The sequence below is a fragment of the Myxine glutinosa genome, chromosome 11 (assembly GCF_964187855.1).
Source record: "Myxine glutinosa chromosome 11, kmMyxGlut1.1, whole genome shotgun sequence".
Classification (NCBI taxonomy): Eukaryota; Metazoa; Chordata; class Myxini; order Myxiniformes; family Myxinidae; genus Myxine; species Myxine glutinosa.
The window spans coordinates 136,356,824-136,376,889 of NC_136271.1; the positions used below are offsets into that span (position 1 = coordinate 136,356,824).

A 20,066-nucleotide genomic window follows, 5' to 3' on the forward strand; every position below is an offset into this window, starting at 1 on the left:
ATAAGCACCTCCCCACCAAAAGGCATATTCAAAGGCACAAAACCTGATCCACCCTTCCTAATCCCAGAATAATTACAGCTTCAACACAAAGGAAAATAATTGCAGTGATTATAATAGGACAACATTCTGCAGTCATGGTTGCAAATTTACAAAGTTAGCTGCTCATTATAGGTTCATGACCCACGAAGCTCAGCGCAGCCTCTCTGTGGCACAAACAAATTTATTATTAACCTTTAGAGAATGTAGCATTATTTTTACTGCCACCACCGAATCCCGATCCAGATCAGAGAATTCTTTTAAGTGATTCTTCACCATTGAGTGATAGACCTAAAACCTATATATAGCACAATATCTCAAAAGGTTATGGACGGATTTGGACGAAACTTGGTGGACCGGTTGGGTGTGTGACAAGACCGAATCGATTCGATTTTGGTGAAGATCTGAATATGGATACGATATATGGATTTGGATATGAATAGGGTGGAAATGCCAATGGTTCGGTGGATGTGCGGAGTATCGTTGAGAGAGAGGAAGACAAATGACGAATTGCGAAAGATGATGGGAATAGAGCCTGTGATTGATGCTGTGAAGAGGAACAGGTTGAGATGGTTTGGTCATGTGTTGAGGAAGGATGAAAGTGACTGGTTGAGAAGAGTGATGGAAATGAATGTAGAAGGAAGTAGAGGACGGGGAAGACCGAGAAAGACTTGGCTAAAGATGGTGGAAGAAGAAATGCGGGCAAGGGGGTTAGCAAGGGGAGATGCAGAAAATAGGGCAAAATGGAGAAGATTGTCATGGGGACCGCAAGGCTAACCCCCGCTCTAGCAGGGAAAATGGCCTTAAAATGCATGTTGTTGCTGTATACGATAATTATTTAATTTATCAAGTGATTCTTCACCATTGAGAGATAGGGCAAAAAGCGATATATAACATGATGTTTAAAAAAGTTCCGAGTCCAGACAAAACTTGGGGGATGAGTTGGTTCGGTGACAAGAACAAGCCGATTAGATTTTGTTTCAGATCCAATTCCAGATCCGGGCTATCAGTGGGATACAAAACATAAACTGTTCAGCCTGGTGGAGGTATGCGTGCTACCAAGTGCCGTTCTAGTTTTTAAAGCAGTCACAACTTTCTGCAGTCATGGTTGCTACTTTCTGCAGGCAAAATGTTTGTGCAGATTTAAAAAATGTTTTTGCAAAAACAACAAAAAAACATGTTTCTGCAGTCAAACTGTACATGGGTCACAAAAAGTGCAGTGCTTCTCAAACCCAGAGCAACCAAAAACACTCACTGTGGGAGAAGCTTGATCATCATTCAGTTTCATCAGGTTGTTCATGAACTCTAGATGCTTCTTCTCCTCCTCCAGCTGTGCAACTTGCTGTTCACTACGTTGCAGTTTTTGCTGCGTCCCAGCCAGCTCCTCCCGCAGCCAACTGTTTTCTTGGCCTAGGCGTCGAACCTGTGCCCGCTGTTTCTGCTTCTCCGATTCCACTGCATTCAAGTGGTTCGTAAGTGCCAGCATCACCTGCAAGCCACGATTTTCTCATGAAGCATAGCTGAGCATAAGCAAACATATGTTCATGGGTCCCATCACAAAAGCAATACAAGTTTCATGTATTGCAAAAGCAACAACAACAAAAAACGTTTCATTAAGTTATCCTAAGCTCAGCCTGGTGTTGGCTTAGTGGTTAGGGTGCCGGCTTGGGATCCTAGGATCCTGGGTTCGAATCCCGGTCGATCGCTGAATTAACGCCAGGGGGGTTGACTCAGCCTGTCATCCTTCCGAGGTCGGCAAATTGAGTACCAGTTCACTGGTATTTCCCTGTGTGTCGCAAGAGTCGACTAACTGGGTTGGTGGCAGGAAAGGCATCCGGCCGTAAAAACATTGCTTCAAAAAGGGGACCATGGTGCCCGAAAAAGGCCAACCCCTGCTCTGCAGGGAAAAATGGCCTCTAAAGGTGGTTCTAAGTTATCCGAAGCTGCAATGAAGTTGGGAAGTTGAGGCTTGGGTAGGTGCCTTAATGTTCCCTCCAAAGAATGGCACACTCTATGACCTCATGCTCTGTCTGCAAAGCCGCAGTTTATTGTCGGGTCAGGAATTGAACCCAGACTAGCACATAGAAATCCAGCCCACTATGTCAAAGATATTCTGCAAGGGATCATGCAGTCCTTTTTTACCTTGCTCATTCTACACCAAATCAAAACTATAGCATGCATTAAACAAATATCAGTGTCACCTTTAATTTTCAGTCCATTAAAAAAAAAAAAAGTTCGAGCAAATTGCTCTGAAAATATCCCAGCTTTCCGATCACGATTGCAATCGCCGATTAACGGAGGATCCCGCAACAAGTAAAATGGTGTTCTCCAGCTGTCATTTATGTTTGTGGACTCTCATATAGAGTGACAGAATGACTGAGAAACCAGCGAAACAAATGTGAGATTGGGAAGAGTTGTGCAAAGGTGGGATGCAGCGCACTGCCATTGGATGGCTATGGAAGGTTTGAGTGACCAAAGGATCCCAAGTTAGCAGGTATTTTGCTTTCATCAACAAGCCAACCAGTTGAGCGAAAGCTGAAGCCAAAAGCGTTTAAAGGTCAAAGTACACTAATTTTAGCACATGGGAATCACTCCAAAACCTGTAACCCCAGTTCAAACATTCTAAAGCAAAACGTCTAGGTGATTTCAAATTTACATACATATTGGTGCATGGAAGGGGGGATCAATAGATATAATGTGTTGAGGCTTAAGCTTGGTAAGTGTGTTTGGGTAGGTTATATTTATTGCTGTATTATGCATATGTCAGAGACAAGTCAAACATACTACGTGTAATGAGGGGCATTGACCATCTTTTATAGAGCAGAATCTCCTATACAGGCGAGAATAGGTGGGGGACTTGTGGCGTTCAACACCAAAGGCACTCATAATGGACAATGTCTGGGCTGTTTGGGTAAGAACTGTAGGCGAGGAAGGTGTAGTAAGCTGCAGAGAGCCCTGGTTTAGGGTGGAACGCTTTTCCAAGGAGCCGCCTCACTGGACGAGATGGCCCAATAATAGGGACTAACCGCACGATTGAAAAGTGATACCAAAAGTCCCTTACCTGCGCTTCTCCAAGTCCAAGCTCTATCATTTCAAGCGAGCGTCCAACAATGGAACTCTTCTCTTGAACAATACGCTGATCCTCTGGATGGTCGATGACTCGTAAGGTCTCATTGAGGTTCTGGAGGACTGAACGGTAATCATTCTTGAGGGCATCCAGGCCCTGCACGACCTGCCTCGTTGTAGCCATAATCTCGTCCTGGTTCATCTTCTCCATCAGCGGGTCGTTTGCAGACATTGCTGAGATACTAGGGAAGGAAAAACATTGAATGTGAACATTAGGGGAATAAAATCGGAAAAGGGTCGACTATCCTTAGTGACAATGAAAGGTGAGAATTCAGGTTTAAAATTATTTGGGGAATTTGGTGAAATGCATTAATAAACAGCAATTAAATAAAGACAAACAAAAATGAGTACAAAAGCAAGCAAACATGCTCGGGTGTAAAACAGACGAAGAATTTCTGTTACACAAACCGTGTATCACGCGTGTAAGACTGTATGGCGACTTAAGGGCGGAAAAAGAAATCCAAAAAGACAATAATTAAACCCTTTCTGAGCACAAGTTGCACATACAGAAGAACTGAAAAGACAAACAAATAATGCCTCCTTCCACTTTCGGGGGCAGAGGCAAAAAAATAATGAATCCTCAACGACTCCAATGGGCATTGAGGAAGATTTTATTGCGATTATACAGAGAAAAACATTTGTCAACCCACCAATAAGACGTATGCACACTGGTTCAACGGAAACATCCTCCAGGGGTCAAGGCAAGGGTTATAATCCTGCACAGTTCACCACTAATAATTAATCAGGCAGAATACTCGATTGAGATTGCAGGAATTTATAGTTTGTTCATGGTGCCGGTGATAGCTCGCCTCCACTTTGTGACTGACAACGTGGGAATACATCAACTAATACTAGCAGAAGGGACACCCAATGTTAGGTCCATCATAGGGACGGCGCATACATTGATGGCTCAGCCAATATGTGAAACACCAAGGTGACAGATACACAGCAACGACCAGCGAGGGGAAGGGGAATCATAGCAACGTACCGGGGCAATTGGGGATGGTAGTGACTTAGCGCTGGGGAGGGAGGGAAGAGGTGGGGGAGACTTAGACAGCGCAGCGGGGAGGGTAGACTTGGCGGAGCAGGGGAAGGGGGGGGGCGTGGTAGACTTGGTGCAGGGGGGGGATGGTAGACTTTAACGTGGGGAGAGGATAGACAGCGCAGGGAGGGGGTGGGGGGGGGGGGGGGTGAGGGTTAGTGTGCGGAAGGGTGGTAGACGTAGCGTGCAAAGGGGGGTAGACGTAGCGTGCAAAGAGGGGTAGACGTAGCTTGCAAAGAGGGGTAGACGTAGCGTGCAAAGAGGGGTAGACGTAGCGTGCAAAGAGGGGTAGACGTAGCGTGCAAAGAGGGGTAGACGTAGCGTGCAAAGGGGGGTAGATGTAGCGTGCGAAGGGGGGTAGAAGCATGCGAAGGGGGGTAGAAGTAGCGTGCAAAGGGGGGTATATGTAGCGTGCGCAAGGGGCTAGACGTAGCGTGCAAAGGGAGGTAGAAGTAGCGTGCAAAGGGGGGTATATGTAGCGTGCGCAAGTGGCTAGACGTAGCGTGCAAAGGGAGGTAGACATAGCGTGCAAAGGGGGGTATATGTAGCGTGCAAAGGGGGGTATATGTAGCGTGCAAAGGGGGGTATATGTAGCGTGCGCAAGGGGCTAGACGTAGCGTGCAAAGAGGGCTAGACGTAGCGTGCAAAGGGGGGTAGATGTAGCGTGCGAAGGGGGGTAGAAGTAGCGTGCAAAGGGGGGTATATGTAGCGTGCGCAAGGGGCTAGACGTAGCGTGCAAAGGGAGGTAGACGTAGCGTGCAAAGGGAGGTAGACGTAGCGTGCAAAGGGAGGTAGACGTAGCGTGCAAAGGGAGGTAGACGTAGCGTGCAAAGGGAGGTAGAAGTAGCGTGCAAAGGGGGGTATATGTAGCGTGCGCAAGGGGCTAGACGTAGCGTGCAAAGGGAGGTAGACGTAGCGTGCAAAGAGGGGTAGACGTAGGGTGCAAAGAGGGGTAGACGTAGCGTGCAAAGAGGGGTAGACGTAGCGTGCAAAGAGAGGTAGACGTAGCGTGCGAAGGGGGGTAGACGTAGCGTGCGAAGGGGGGTAGACGTAGCGTGCAAAGGGGGGTACACGTAGGCTGCGAAGGGGGGTAGCCGTAGCGTGCGAAGGGGGGTAGCCGTAGCGTGCGAAGTGGGGTACACGTAGGGTGCGAAGGGGGGTAGCCGTAGCGTGCGAAGGAAGGTAGCCTAGATGTAGCATGCGAAGCGGGGTAGACGTAGTGTGCGGAGGGGGGTACACGTAGGGTGCGGAAGGGGGGGGGTAGATGTAGGGTGCGGAAGGGGGTACACGTAGCGTGCGGAGGGGGGTAGACGTAGTGTGCGAAGGGGGGTAGACGTGGTGTGCGGAGGGGGGTACACGTAGGGTGCGGAAGGGGGGGGGTAGATGTAGGGTGCGGAAGGGGGTACACGTAGCGTGCGGAGGGGAGTAGATGTAGGGTGCGGAAGGGGGTACACGTAGCGTGCGGAGGGGGGTACACGTCGCGTGCGGAGGGGGGTACACGTAGCGTGCGGAGGGGGGTAGACGTAGTGTGCGAAGGGGGGTAGACGTAGTGTGCGAAGGGGGGTAGACGTAGGGTGCGGAAGGGGGGGGGGTAGATGTAGGGTGCGGAAGGGGGTACACGTGGCGTGCGGAGGGGGATACACGTAGCGTGCGGAGGGGGGGTACACGTAGCGTGCGGAGGGGGGGTACACGTAGGGTGCGGAAGGGGGGTAGACGTAGTGTGCGAAGGGGGGTAGACGTAGTGTGCGGAGGGGGGTACACGTAGGGTGCGGAAGGGGGGGGGTAGATGTAGGGTGCGGAAGGGGGTACACGTAGCGTGCGGAGGGGAGTAGATGTAGGGTGCGGAGGGGAGTAGATGTAGGGTGCGGAAGGGGGTACACGTAGCGTGCGGAGGGGGGTACACGTCGCGTGCGGAGGGGGGTACACGTAGCGTGCGGAGGGGGGTAGACGTAGTGTGCGAAGGGGGGTAGACGTAGTGTGCGAAGGGGGGTAGACGTAGGGTGCGGAAGGGGGGGGTAGATGTAGGGTGCGGAAGGGGGTACACGTGGCGTGCGGAGGGGGATACACGTAGCGTGCGGAGGGGGGGTACACGTAGCGTGCGGAGGGGGGGTACACGTAGGGTGCGGAAGGGGGGGTAGTTGTGGCGTGCGCAGGGGGAGGGGTAGATGTAGCGTGCAGAGGGGGGTTAGAGATAGCGCATGGAGGAGGGGGGGCCTTTTACTTCTAGTGCCTGCTGGGGTTCCCAAATTCTGTTTCCAAACAGTTCCCAAAATACGTCCTTCCCTTTAATCAAACGTCTCATCTTGTTCTGATTAAAACTGAAGAATCAACGTTGAACAAGTTGCGTCTACAAAAAAAATCAACTAAAAGTGAAACCAATAGCAATACAAACACAGACACCGGCAGGAAAAAAACAAGGCGAGACCGAGATTCCAGAGTGCTGAAGGGACTCGGCGAGCCAAACTGGCGCTTCCATTGCAGCCACTCGGTTCGAATCTCACAACCCTCAAAGCCGAGACCGACGTACCACGGAGCTCACCTGAAAAGATGGCGCCGCCAGTCTGACTCACCTGCCACACCCGCCCGGAGGGCGACGTTCGGCCCCGTTGCCTTGCGGGCGCTCGCCGACGGACTGCCGCTCCAAGGGCGTTCTGCCACCTTCAATTGCTACGAGCTACGAGGCAAGGAACCGGAGCGACGTCTTCCTCATCACGCACCAGAGGGCATTTCCTCGACGATCAGCCGTTTCCTTGTACGTTTTAATAAAAGCATAAGTTATAATGAACGTTTGTTGCAATGCGTTTTCACCAAATGTCCGTCAAACCCTGGTGAGAGCGGCGCAATCGCACTGTGCTCGTAATGCGGAAGTTTTCATCGTCGTGCGAAACCTGCACATAAATACAAGACGGTAGACGACCGTACATTGGGGGTAGAGGTGCAAACATTATTAACAGGGCGACACTTGAAAAACAAAGCGCCACCCAACTTCAGGCAGGTTAAAGGGAGGGATGGGAATAGGGAATACAGTACAAGGCGCAACCGCATACACATAAAATCACAAGTAACACACGTTCCCTCTGCGAAGCCAGCACGCATGTAAAATTTGGTGGACATTGGCCCAGGGATGTTTTTTTTCTACTTAGACGTGTACACACACACACCCACACCTCGTTTTTTCATTTCCGTTCCTCACAATTCTATCTCTCTCTTATACACACACACACACACACACACACACACACACACACACACACACACACACACACACACACACACACACACACACACACACACACACACACACACACACACACCTTATTGCATATAGGACGATGACCACTCATTAAAAGCAAAGTCATCATCATCATTGTTACATAATATCATAAAATCAAAGACACATGTTAAAATAATAACTACAGATTTAAATCATACTCACGTAAAACTTACAGCTACACATTAAAATCATAATCATGTTAAAATTAGAGCCACAGATAAAAATGATTAAATTATAGGTGGACATTAAATTATATTTTATAGGTGGACATTAAATTATAGATTAAAATCATCGTCACTCGTTCAAATAATAGCTATAGATTAAAATCAGTCACTCATTAAAATAATATCTTCAGATTAAAATCATCGTCACTCATTAAAATAATATCTACAGAATAAAATCATCGTCACTCATTAAAATAATATCTACAGAATAAAATCATAGTCATTCGTTAAAATAATAGCTATAGATTAAAATCATCGGCACTCATTAAAATAATATCTACAGAATAAAATCATAGTCACTCGTTAAAATAATAGCTATAGATTAAAATCATTGTCACTCGTTAAAATAATATCTGCAGAATAAAATCATAGTCACTCGTTAAAATAATAGCTATAGATTAAAATCATTGTCACTCGTTAAAATAATATCTACAGAATAAAATCAGTCACTCGTTAAAATAATAGCTATAGATTAAAATCATTGTCACTCGTTAAAATAATATCTACAGAATAAAATCATAGTCACTCGTTAAAATAATAGCTATAGATTAAAATCATTGTCACTCATTAAAATAATATCTACAGAATAAAATCATAGTCACTCGTTAAAATAATAGCTATAGATTAAAATCATTGTCACTCGTTAAAATAATATCTACAGAATAAAATCATAGTCACTCGATAAACAATAGCTATACATTAAAATCATCATCACTCATTAAAATAATAGCTATAGATTAAAATCATAGTCACTCATTAAAATAATAGTTGCAGATTAAAATCATCATCACTCATTAAAATAATACCTATAGATTAAAATCATCGTCACTCGTTAAAATAATAGCTATAGATTAAAATCATCATCACTCATGAAAATAATATCTACAGAATAAAATCATAGTCACTCGATAAATAATAGCTATAGATTAAAATCATCATCACTCGTTAAAATAATATCTACAGAATAAAATCATAGTCACTCGATAAATAATAGCTATAGATTAAAATCATCATCACTTGTTAAAATAATAGCTATAGATTAAAATCATCATCACTCATTAAAATAATATCTACAGAATAAAATCATAGACACTCGATAAATAATAGCTATAGATTAAAATCATCATCACTCATTAAAATAATATCTACAGAATAAAATCATAGTCACTCGATAAATAATAGCTATAGATTAAAATCATCGTCACTTGTTAAAATAATAGCTATAGATTAAAATCATCGTCACTCGTTAAAATAATAGCTATAGATTAAAATTGTCACTCATTAAAATAATATCTGCAGAATAAAATCATAGTCACTCGATAAATAATAGCTATAGATTAAAATCGTCACTCGTTAAAATAATATCTACAGAATAAAATCATAGTCACTCGTTAAAATAATAGCTAAAGATTAAAATCATCGTCACTCGTTAAAATAATAGCTATAGATTAAAATCATCGTCACTCCTTAAAATAATATCTACAGAATAAAATCATAGTCACTCGTTAAAATAATATCTACAGAATAAAATCATAGTCATTCGTTAAAATAATAGCTATAGATTAAAATCATCGTCACTCATTAAAATAATATCTACAGAATAAAATCATCGTCATTCGTTAAAATAATAGCTATAGATTAAAATCATCGTCACTCATTAAAATAATATCTACAGAATAAAATCACAGTCACTCGATAAAATAATAACTAAAGATTAAAATCGTCACTCGATAAAATAATATCTACAGAATAAAATCATCGTCATTCGTTAAAATAATAGCTATAGATTAAAATCACCGTCACTCATTAAAATAATATCTACAGAATAAAATCACAGTCACTGGTTAAAATAATAGCTATAGATTAAAATCATTGTCACTCGTTAAAATAATATCTGCAGAATAAAATCAGTCACTCGTTAAAACAATAGTTACAGATTAAAATCATCGTCACTCGTTAAAATAATAGCTATAGATTAAAATCATAGTCACTCGTTAAAATAATAGCTATAGATTAAAATCATAGTCACTCGTTAAAATAATATCTACAGAATAAAATCATAGTCACTCGTTAAAATAATATATACAGAATAACATCACAGTCACTCGTTAAAATAATAGTTACAGATTAAAATCATAGTCACTCGTTAAAATAATAGCTATAGATTAAAATCATAGACACTCATTAAAGTTGCAGATTAAAATCATCATCACTCATTAAAATAATACCTATAGATTAAAATCATCATCACTCATTAAAATAATATCTACAGAATAAAATCATAGTCACTCGATAAATAATAGCTATAGATTAAAATCATCATCACTCATTAAAATAATAGCTGTAGATTAAAATCATCGTCACTCGTTAAAATAATAGCTATAGATTAAAATTGTCATCATCACTCATTAAAATAATATCTACAGAATAAAATCAGTCACTCGATAAATAATAGCTATAGATTAAAATCATAGTCACTCGTTAAAATAATAGCTATAGATTAAAATCATAGACACTCATTAAAGTTGCAGATTAAAATCATCATCACTCATTAAAATAATACCTATAGATTAAAATCATCATCACTCATTAAAATAATATCTACAGAATAAAATCATAGTCACTCGATAAATAATAGCTATAGATTAAAATTGTCATCATCACTCATTAAAATAATATCTACAGAATAAAATCAGTCACTCGATAAATAATAGCTATAGATTAAAATCATCACTCGTTAAAATAATAGCTATCGATTAAAATCATCATCACTCGTTAAAATAATAGCTATAGATTAAAATTGTCACTCATTAAAATAATATCTACAGAATAAAATCATAGTCACTCGTTTAAATAATAGCTATAGATTAAAATCATTGTCACTCGTTAAAATAATAGCTATAGATTAAAATCATCGTCACTCATTAAAATAAAAGCTATAGATTAAAATCATCGTCACTCGTTAAAATAAGAGCAATAAATTAAAATCATCATCACTCATTAAAATAATAGCTTTAGATTAAAATCATCATCACTCATTAAAATAATACCTATAGATTAAAATCGTCACTCGTTAAAATAATAGCTATAGATTAAAATCATCGTCACTCGTTAAAATAAGAGCTATAGATTAAAATCATCGTCACTCGTTAAAATAATAGCTATGGATTAAATTCATCATCACTCATTAAAATAATACCTATAGATTAAAATCAGTCACTTATGAAAGGGGGAAGGGGTCCACGTGATAAGTTTCCATGGACCGCATTTATCAGGTAGGCTTACTTTACACTTTTGACAGGGATCAATCAGAGGTTTGTATTGTAAAATGAGCACAGTGGAGGTGGTGATCATAATCATCGAGAAGTTTGGAGTAAGTTGTAAGTGTTAGACGTTCTATTCAGGTAAGGCCAGGTTGAGGACAAGGGCACCAGAAAAGCACCATGCTTATAATGGAAACATCATAACGGGCCGTCTTGGACAAGGACGGCTGCCCAGGATGGTGAATGAGTTGTGGAGCCTTGGAGAGGGGAGGAACACCCAACTCTGTCCACAAGCAGCAGGTGGCCAATGACAGGGATTCACCATACAGGGAAGCGTTTCAAGGAAAGTGTAAGAAGGTGTGAAAATGGAGGGGTGTGCACGGGTCAGTAGTTGAGCCCGGGTATCCTCGCAGTTGGATCTGTGCAGAGTAAGTGTCGGGGTAAAAATGAATAATTATCATCTCTGGACAAATCAGAGACAGCCATGGCCGAAAAGCATGTTGGGTAAATGCATCATGTGATATAGTCGAGCTGGATCAAGGGAAATATGCTTGTTTGTATAGAGTTGGCTGAGAGCCATTTCACAGTTTCTGAGCAGAACTGCTTCTCTGTGCTGAGCTGGCAAAAAGATGTTTTGTCTGTGGTTTGACCTTGTGCAAATGTGGAGCCAAGGGCTCTTACATCAACTCTTCTGTTCTTATCTTATATTTCACTTTGCTTTTGCCTTCCTATCTCCTAGACAATTTGAGTATAAATTAAAATGCTGTCTTGAGTAGAATTTAGAGATCTGCTTGCCTGAGGACAAACTTTTCTCTCCATACGTACAAAATAAATAATCCTTTATCTATCAAGTGTTGTCTGTCATATTTTGATAAAGGTGGACAGACTCCCACATAAGTACAATGAGTAGTTAAGCTCTAGCTGTCTCCAAGGGAGTGGAGTCTGCATGGGGCTGCCACTCTTCATTTTCTGACCTCCTCCATCATGCCTGCCATAAGCCATCGGTTGTATTTCCCTTTGTTCTGGTTTTGGGTGAGGTATTTTCGGGGCCATTAGTGGGGTTTTAGGTTTATTCATTTTTCTAAAATAAACTTGCGTGTTCCCTTCTTCCCCATTTGTGTGTCTTTTTACTGTCAGGTCTGTCCGTTGTTTATCGTGTCTCATCTTCCTCATCCACTGTATTCTTCCATAATAAACCATATAAATCATAAGAATCCCGCGTGGTTGAAAGAACACAGAATATTTTCTGTTGAATGTTTAGAAAACTTACTTTTATGTTTTTGTAGTTTGAACAGAGACTGATAGGAGAGGCGTCACCTGATGTTATATTGACACACTAGATGTCACTATCGTCGAGTCATGCCAATGCTCTGTGGCGAGACAGACATGAACATGCTCCACTGCTCCAGACTAAGAATTCATCTTGATGTTTGGCCTTGCCATCTATGCTGATCACGGACCGACTGGTGACAGGCATCTTTTAGCCGTCCTGTCTCGACACCCTCTTAAAACCATTTAGATCAGTCACAACTGGGACTTGTCATTTCTTCAGCATCTTCTCTTCTGCCTACCCAATGCTTTAAAAAAATTCCAAAGAGTTCGGATTGTCTGTCATAGGCCAAAATACGCTGTTTTTTTTTTGTTTTTTTACTTGTGTATGTGTACACCCACTCAACACCTGAATGGCCAGGTTGCGTTCCATTGCACTTCGGCACGCTTTTGCAAAAGATCAGGATAAAATTCAGAAGGTCAAACCGAAATGGCTAAATTACATGGAAATGCAATGTCAGGGTAGCACGGTTTTCAAACGGGGTTGAGTAGCACATGACAACAAAGTACTCGGTTACCTGTCCGCATGTCTGCTCAAACTCATCGAGTGACCAACCTCCTTCTGTGTCATTGTTGGTTTGACCTGTCAAACTATGTTGTACCACTATTTCATGAGCATAGATCTGTACATTTAAATAAATAAAAAGGCAACACATTAAAAGCAGGTAAGGAAATTATATTGCTTTTGAAATCAGTGCCATTTAAAGTTGCACACAGAATGAAAGTTGCTGCAGAGATAACAATTAGACAAATTACATCATCAGGTCACAGTAACGTCCAAAGTGTATACAGTATTTATATGCTTGGATATTAGAGGATGAGTGTTTGGCTAGACAGGTTGGACTGGGATGTTGGGAGGAAACAACATTGACATTAGGAGGTAATCTACACATTTCAGAAGGTAGGCACAAAGTCGAAGAAGATTATACCCGCAAAGACATGACATTTTATATCTTTAAATATTTTTGGCTCTTTTTGGAACAGATCACAAGCATACAAATAAGACGTGTAAGACAAGATATTACAAGAAGGAAATTAAAACCAGAAAGTTTGAATGATTGTGATTTCTTAAAAACTTAAAACCTGTTGCCTCGTTATCCCTTGCTGAAGCACAAATTACACATTTAACAGATTCTGAATTGGAAGTGTTCTCCATACAATGGCCAAATAAGGAGCAAGTCAGGATGAGTGGGATGAACAGGTATTAGGTAATGAAAAGTGGTGACAGCAAAACAAAAACTATCATGAACGCTGTCACTTGCAAAAGGGGGCACGGGGATGGCGCTCATTGATCACCCAGTGATGGGTCATGATCCTGGGATAGGCAAGTGGTGATTGGCCGAATCATAGCTGACACCAATGCAGGCAAGTGAGGGCTGTATCAGGTGCTGCTTTCCTCTACCTAAACTAACTTGGTGCATGCACCAATCTCCAGAAATTAAACTGATTGACTCCCACTCGCCACACGGCTTCATATCGTGCTGGCCGTGTCACAGCGCTCTCAAATTAGTGGCACTGCGTTTGCCCACGCGCATCGCAAATAGTTTCACATCACCCTTCGTCAACGGAAGCAGGTGTACCATATGGCATGCACTTGCTGCAAAAAATAAGGATGGGGCTGGAATAATAATTATAAATCAGAAGGGGATAGAGGGAAAACCAGGCCTGTTGGACATCCCCATAAATAATGTCTGACGTCACAAACATATATTTGCAAAGTACATGACCAGACAAGGTGTTTACCTTTATGAACAAATATTCACATGGGGGAGAAGGGAGTTGGGGGGTAGTGGGGAGAGGAGTCCCACTCATACCTGTGGATGTAACAATACATTAAATTTTAGAGGTTCATTGTTAAACTTAGATCCCTGGTGTTGGGCTAGCGGCTAGGGTGCCGGCTTAGGATCCTAGGATCCTGGGTTCGAATCCTGGTCGATCGCCGAATTAATGCCAGGGGGGTTGACTCAGCCTGTCATCCTTCCGAGGTCGGCTAATTGAGTACCAGTTCACTGGTAATTCGCTGTGTGTCGCAAGAGGTGACTAACAGGGTTGGCGGCAGGAAGGGCATCCGGCCATAAAACATTGCTTCAAAAAGGGGACCGAAAAACAACAACTACCACGGTCCCCGAAAAGGCCAACCCCCGCTTTGCGGGGAAAAATGGCCTCTAAACGGTGGTTTATTGTTAAACTTAAGTCCTTTAAAAGAGAAAACATCAAACGTAGACTTAGTACATGAGTCTCTTGGTAGTGATGAGTTATACTTCCCTTTCGACATTGTAAGGATTATTTTAAAAACCTATTTTTCAAAGAACATTTTAAAACAATGAAGATATGGCATTCTAAAAATTAATTAATTAATAAACCAGAGGAATTTGAAACATTTCAGCCTCTTTTTGCTTTTGCTCTGATTTTTCTTGCTTGCTTCACGATCTGGTTAGTATACAGACAGTGCATATTGAATCAGGTGTTTTATAGAGTTGTGCGATGTCTTTTTTTTAATGAAAACATTAAAACATGAATGCTAAATTATAAGACATATCCATAGAACGTTTATATTTAACAAACACATCAACACATGAAGATGTGGTACAGATGTGGCAATCCTAGTCCAGTTCAAGTAAAAAATTTACCCTCTTAAAAACAATTTAAAAAATCAACAACAACATATGATCGAATTCCAGTTGTAGAAAGGGGGGGGGGGGGGGGGGAACTTGAGCAATAAAACATCAACACAAACTGAAAATGGTAAAAATTATTGAAACCTTCGTTTGAAACAAAAAAACACCGACAAATAAAATAAAACGTTTGGTATCATATCTTGAATTTTTCATGACAAAGTTACCCGTTTCCACTCGTTTTACACCAACTTGGATGCAATACGTTTCAGATGAAGAGGACACAGAAAACTTACATGGTGGATACAGATATGCATAATTCTGAGACCAAAGATGTTATATAACTACATCTTTATAACGGTTGTCCATACGACTTGTTAAATAGCAAGTAACATCTTGCATTGTGGTGTTACGTATAGGTAAGCAAGTATCGCCACCCTTTTGGGGAAAAAATGGGGGATGGTGGCGGGTGAAAATGGGATATTGTAATTGCCTCCGTCCGTCTGCCACACCATCTCTTAAACGGTTGTGCAGAAATTCACCAAACTTGGTGGTTTTGATCACCACATGGCACAAAAGTGCAACGGCAGTATCATTTGGCGCCGCCCCCATTTGGAAAAGGTAAAATTCCAATAAATGTAATTAGGGGCACACTTTTAAGTGAAACATTGCATATGCAATCGACATTAGAGGACATGTTAAATATGTAACGATTTTTTTTGTATTTCACCTCCAAGATTCATGACCCAAGGGGTGGGGACTTGGGTTCACAGGGGTCAAAACGGCAAAAACATTTAACACAAAATTTGATATTGGGTCATTTCTGGTGGAACTTTTTGCCATCTTTCAACTTTGTTTTCGTTGCAAAGCATGGGGATTTGCAATTGCGTGCTATCGACTTTGCTCTAGTTTTGTTTGTGTGTAACCTTGTGAGCCGGTTTTGGTTACATCTCTTGTAAATTCTTATTATCATATTTGTGTTGTAAATAAAAACAGTAACACATCATTGCAATACATAATCGATAGAATAAACTTTTTTAGGGTAAAAAAAAATTGGAAAATATGTACATTGGGGCAGGAAGACATATGGATCACTACATGTACATATTCAGAAAATTTAAATATATGGCAGCCGTCAAGCGGTGTTGGTCAATACATGGACAACGTAAATAAGCTTGAGATTCAGGATTTTAGTTACAAGTAATTTGAAATTAGGATTTAAAGCATCGTAATTATGAGCACAACGTAAAATTCCCTAAGATTCACTTTTTAACAAGATCAAGCGTACCCATATCAACTCGACCATGAAAGTTCCATGAAATTAATGTTTATGATCACGTTGCCATTGCTTCATGACAAAGTAATCGTGAATGCAGTCGTGGTGGTTACAGATGTAAAAAAAAAAAAAATCTAATCTGACGATCTACATATTTCAAACAGTAAAGTACTAACAGCACACAGATACATAGAGTGGAAACCTTAAACAAATCTCCATCATCTTGTACACCAACAAGCATTAATACAATAAATAAGAGTGACAGGTACATCACAAAGTGCAACCAGTTGCCTTTAGTCCTATAAGTAGTTCTCTGCTCTTAACAATAAAAAATATGACATCGTGTTGTAAATATATAGCCATTGTGTATTCTATGGTAACAATAACTATATGGTACAGTAGTTACGAAACAGCAGATCAAAGGTGCTAGCTAAAGAGGGCGCTTTGTAATAAGAGTTGTGCTACAGGACCATAGCGACCAACAACATCAGATTTACGAAATACCATCTACGGGCAGATCGTTTCCACGTTACAGTGTACTCTACCAATGCATTCGTACATGAGACAATATTGTGCGGAAGCCTTTGCATGGTTCTGCATAAGCAAATTTTTAAACAATTATTAATTATGGAGTGCTACATTAAATTGCAGAACACGTGGTAGTCCACAATGCGTTGCAAAATTCGACGGTGAAGTCTTAATAGTACCAGTGTGAAGACTATTCTCAAAAACTTCTATCTCTTTTCAAAATAATCGTACTACCAGAATCCTCTGGGTTCAACATATATGTATTACGCCATTTATATAAGTTTATATCTTCGCCATATACAGTATACCTCTTCACAACTTGTCAAGTCCTTTTGTGGTCTGCCCAGTCACAATGTCCCATTACACCACCCAAAGAGATCTAGCAGGATGGCATATCCATATGTACCAATCATACAGCAAAACAGTACTCTGAGAATGTTGATTGGCATGCTTAAAAAGTATGTCTTCACACCTGGCCAAGTACCTGGTTTTGCAGAGATACCTGTGTGGTTTGTTAGAAATCAGGAACACCTTTTATGGGCCATCTATTTACGACATGTATGTGGGGAAGCATAGAAAATTATGACGTGCTTACAAACGAGGGGAAGTCAAAGTTTTTGCCCAAACAATGAAGGGTGCCACACATTTTACCAGCGATGAGTTTTTGGCACTGGAAACACAAGTCAAGTTTTTGGGGGCTAAAAGGGAAACCTTTTGACTCCACCTCCACCTCATACATCATAAATAGATGCCCACTTCAAGGATGTCGACTTGCCATTCTATTTGCTTGTTCAAATGTTCGTTCCAGGATTGCCGAATTACATGCTTGTAACCTCATTTGAATGCTTAAACATGTAAAAGGAAGTGTGCGGTCCAGCTTGGTTTTGTCTCGTCTGGTTTGGTCTGATTGGATGCGAATCGATGGCATAAATACACAAGTATTGCTATGGTTTCCCCATGCAAGGTATGCAGGGAACTTCCTGAGAGCTTATTTGAGGTGCGTAATTTCCAAATGTGCTCCAAGTATTTATCACAAGTCAAGATTGAACTTACTTTTGAACGTTTTCACATTTACCAACAGTATATTTGTTAAAAGCCTACAGCAAGCATTTACTTATGGCTGCATTACACACAGAAATGTTATACATATAGAATGAATAACTAGTCTTGCTGGTGAAGGCCAGTGCCCATCTACATCGGCAAACAGGTATAACCTTTAACCCTTGATCAACGTCAACCCATTAACTCAATCAACGTCCTGTTGATATCAACTATATCAACCGTCACAAATATATATATATACCAAGAAGAAGGCCTAGTTGGCCGGAAGCTTCTCGCCAATAAAGCTCGTCCTGAAGCTTTAATTTCCTCCGGTTATATATTTTGTACAAATGAGACACCCTACCCGTAGTGTGGAGTTCCTGCTATTTCTCACATACCAGTATATTATTTTCACACGCAAAATCTCAATTCTTAATCAAATATTGATGTAAAAACATGAAATAACGGCACTTTGAGCGATCGAGCATCAAACGCCATAAAATGGGTGGAACGCAGTGTTGATTATGTTGATATAAAAATATGCACCATGGTAGAATAAAGATCGATGTTAGTATCGTTGTTTCATTTGAATGTTTTTACCTGTTTTGGAGAGAAGGAACAGAAGGCATTACTTTTCAACACGTGTGTGTGTGTGTGTGTGTGTGTGTGTGTGTGTGTGTGTGTGTGTGTGTGTGTGTGTGTGTGTATGTATATATATATATATATATATATATATATATATATATATGTATATATATATATATATATACAGTATATATATATACATACACAGTGCCGATAGAAAGTCTACACCCCCTTTCAAAGTTATCACCTTTTATAGCTGTGAATTAAATAATTGCATTAAATCTGACTTTTTCCACCTTTATTTACGCATCGTAACCCACAACTTCCAAGTGAAAAACCAATTCTACAAACTAGCAACGGTACCCGCCCTATGGGCGGGACTTCAGTTGGGAGGCCCAAATGAAAAGGCAAAATATCAGAAATTGAAGGCTTTTGTTATTTTAAACGATTTATATAAACATACGTTAAATCATATCACACGCAAATCATCAAAATCTAAACAGTATTTGTAGAATTTCATTAAAAGCCACATCACTGTTCATATCGGTAAATATTATTCCAGAGTGTTTGGAAAAACTGGAAAATTGGAAAAACAATATAGCCTATTTCACTCCAGGGGGTCACAGGATTACCCACCCAAAATTTCGTTGTGATCGGTTCAGCCGTTTTTGCGGTACCTGGGAACAGACGGACAGACGGACAGACGGACATTTGGTGAATTATAGTAAGATGTCAGAAAATTAATTAAATATACAAAACTAGAATATCTTGTTTGCACAATGTCCACCCCCCTTATATTAGCAATTGTAAACCAGCTCAGGTGTAACCAATCATCTTCAAAATCACACACCAAGTTAATTGGCATCCACCTGTGTTAAATTCTGATTCTGATTACTTCAGAATAAAATCAGCTGTTCCTGTAGGCTTCCTCCGCTGGGTAGTGCATTTCACAGCAAAGACTCAACCATGAGCACCAATGAGCTTTCAAAAGATCTCCGGGATAATGTTGTGGAAAGGCACAGATCAGGGGATGGGTATAAAAATATTTCAAAGGCCTTGAATATACCTTGGAGCAGAGTCAAGACAATCATTAAGAAGTGGAAGGCATATGGTACCACCAAGACCATGCTGAGATGAGACCGTCCCTCCAAACTGGATGGCCAAGCAAAGTGGAGACTGATCAGAGAGGCCACCAAGAGGCCAATGGCAACTTTGAAAGAGCTACAGATCTTTATGGCAAAGACTGGTCACTGTGTGCATGTGATAACAATATCCCAAGCACTCCACAAGTCTGGCCTGTATGATAGGGTGGCAAGAAGGAAGCCATTACTCAAAAAAGCCCACATAGAGTCCTGTTTGAGGTATGCAAAAAAAAAAAATCACTGAAGATTCTGAAGCCATGTGACAAAAAGTTTTTGGGTTTGACGAAACCAAGATGGAACTTTTTGGTCGAAATACAATGTAATGTTTGGTACAAACCCAACACAGCACATAACCCAAAGAACACCAACCCTATTGTGAAGCATGGTGGTGGCAGCATCATGTTATGGGGATGTTTCTCATCAGCAGGAACTGGGGCACTTGTCAGGATAGAATGGAAAATGGATGGTGCAAAACACAGAAAAATGCTAGAGGAAAACCTGCCTTCCTCTGTAAGAAAGCTGAAATTGGGCTTTCAGCATGACAACAACCTGAAGCACACAGCCAAAACTACACTGGAGTGGCTA

General features: G+C 41.1%; 1 protein-coding gene and 1 long non-coding RNA gene across 7 annotated transcripts in view; both read right to left on the reverse strand.

Moving 5' to 3' along the window:
- The window catches only part of LOC137436828 (kinesin light chain 1), a 93,866-nt gene extending 86,737 nt beyond the window's left edge, over positions 1 to 7,129 (reverse strand). For 2 of the 6 annotated variants that reach the window (XM_068130975.2, XM_068130976.2), the window contains exons 1-3: positions 6,744 to 6,846; positions 3,098 to 3,344; positions 1,292 to 1,525 (exon numbers count right to left, since the gene is read on the reverse strand). In XM_068130975.2, the coding sequence (XP_067987076.1) occupies positions 1,292 to 1,525; positions 3,098 to 3,334 (471 nt within the window). In that variant the 5' untranslated portion in view covers positions 3,335 to 3,344; positions 6,744 to 6,846. The other 4 variants (XM_068130972.2, XM_068130973.2, XM_078787165.1 and 1 more) reach the window with 4 other exon arrangements.
- Positions 7,130 to 12,954: 5,825 nt separating this feature from the next.
- On the reverse strand, positions 12,955 to 16,226 carry LOC144888265 (uncharacterized). The gene is made up of 2 exons (XR_013620884.1): positions 14,484 to 16,226; positions 12,955 to 14,153 (listed from the first exon to the last, which is right to left on the reverse strand). It is a non-coding gene; the product is annotated as an uncharacterized LOC144888265 (long non-coding RNA).
- Between the last annotated feature and the right edge of the window lie 3,840 nt (positions 16,227 to 20,066).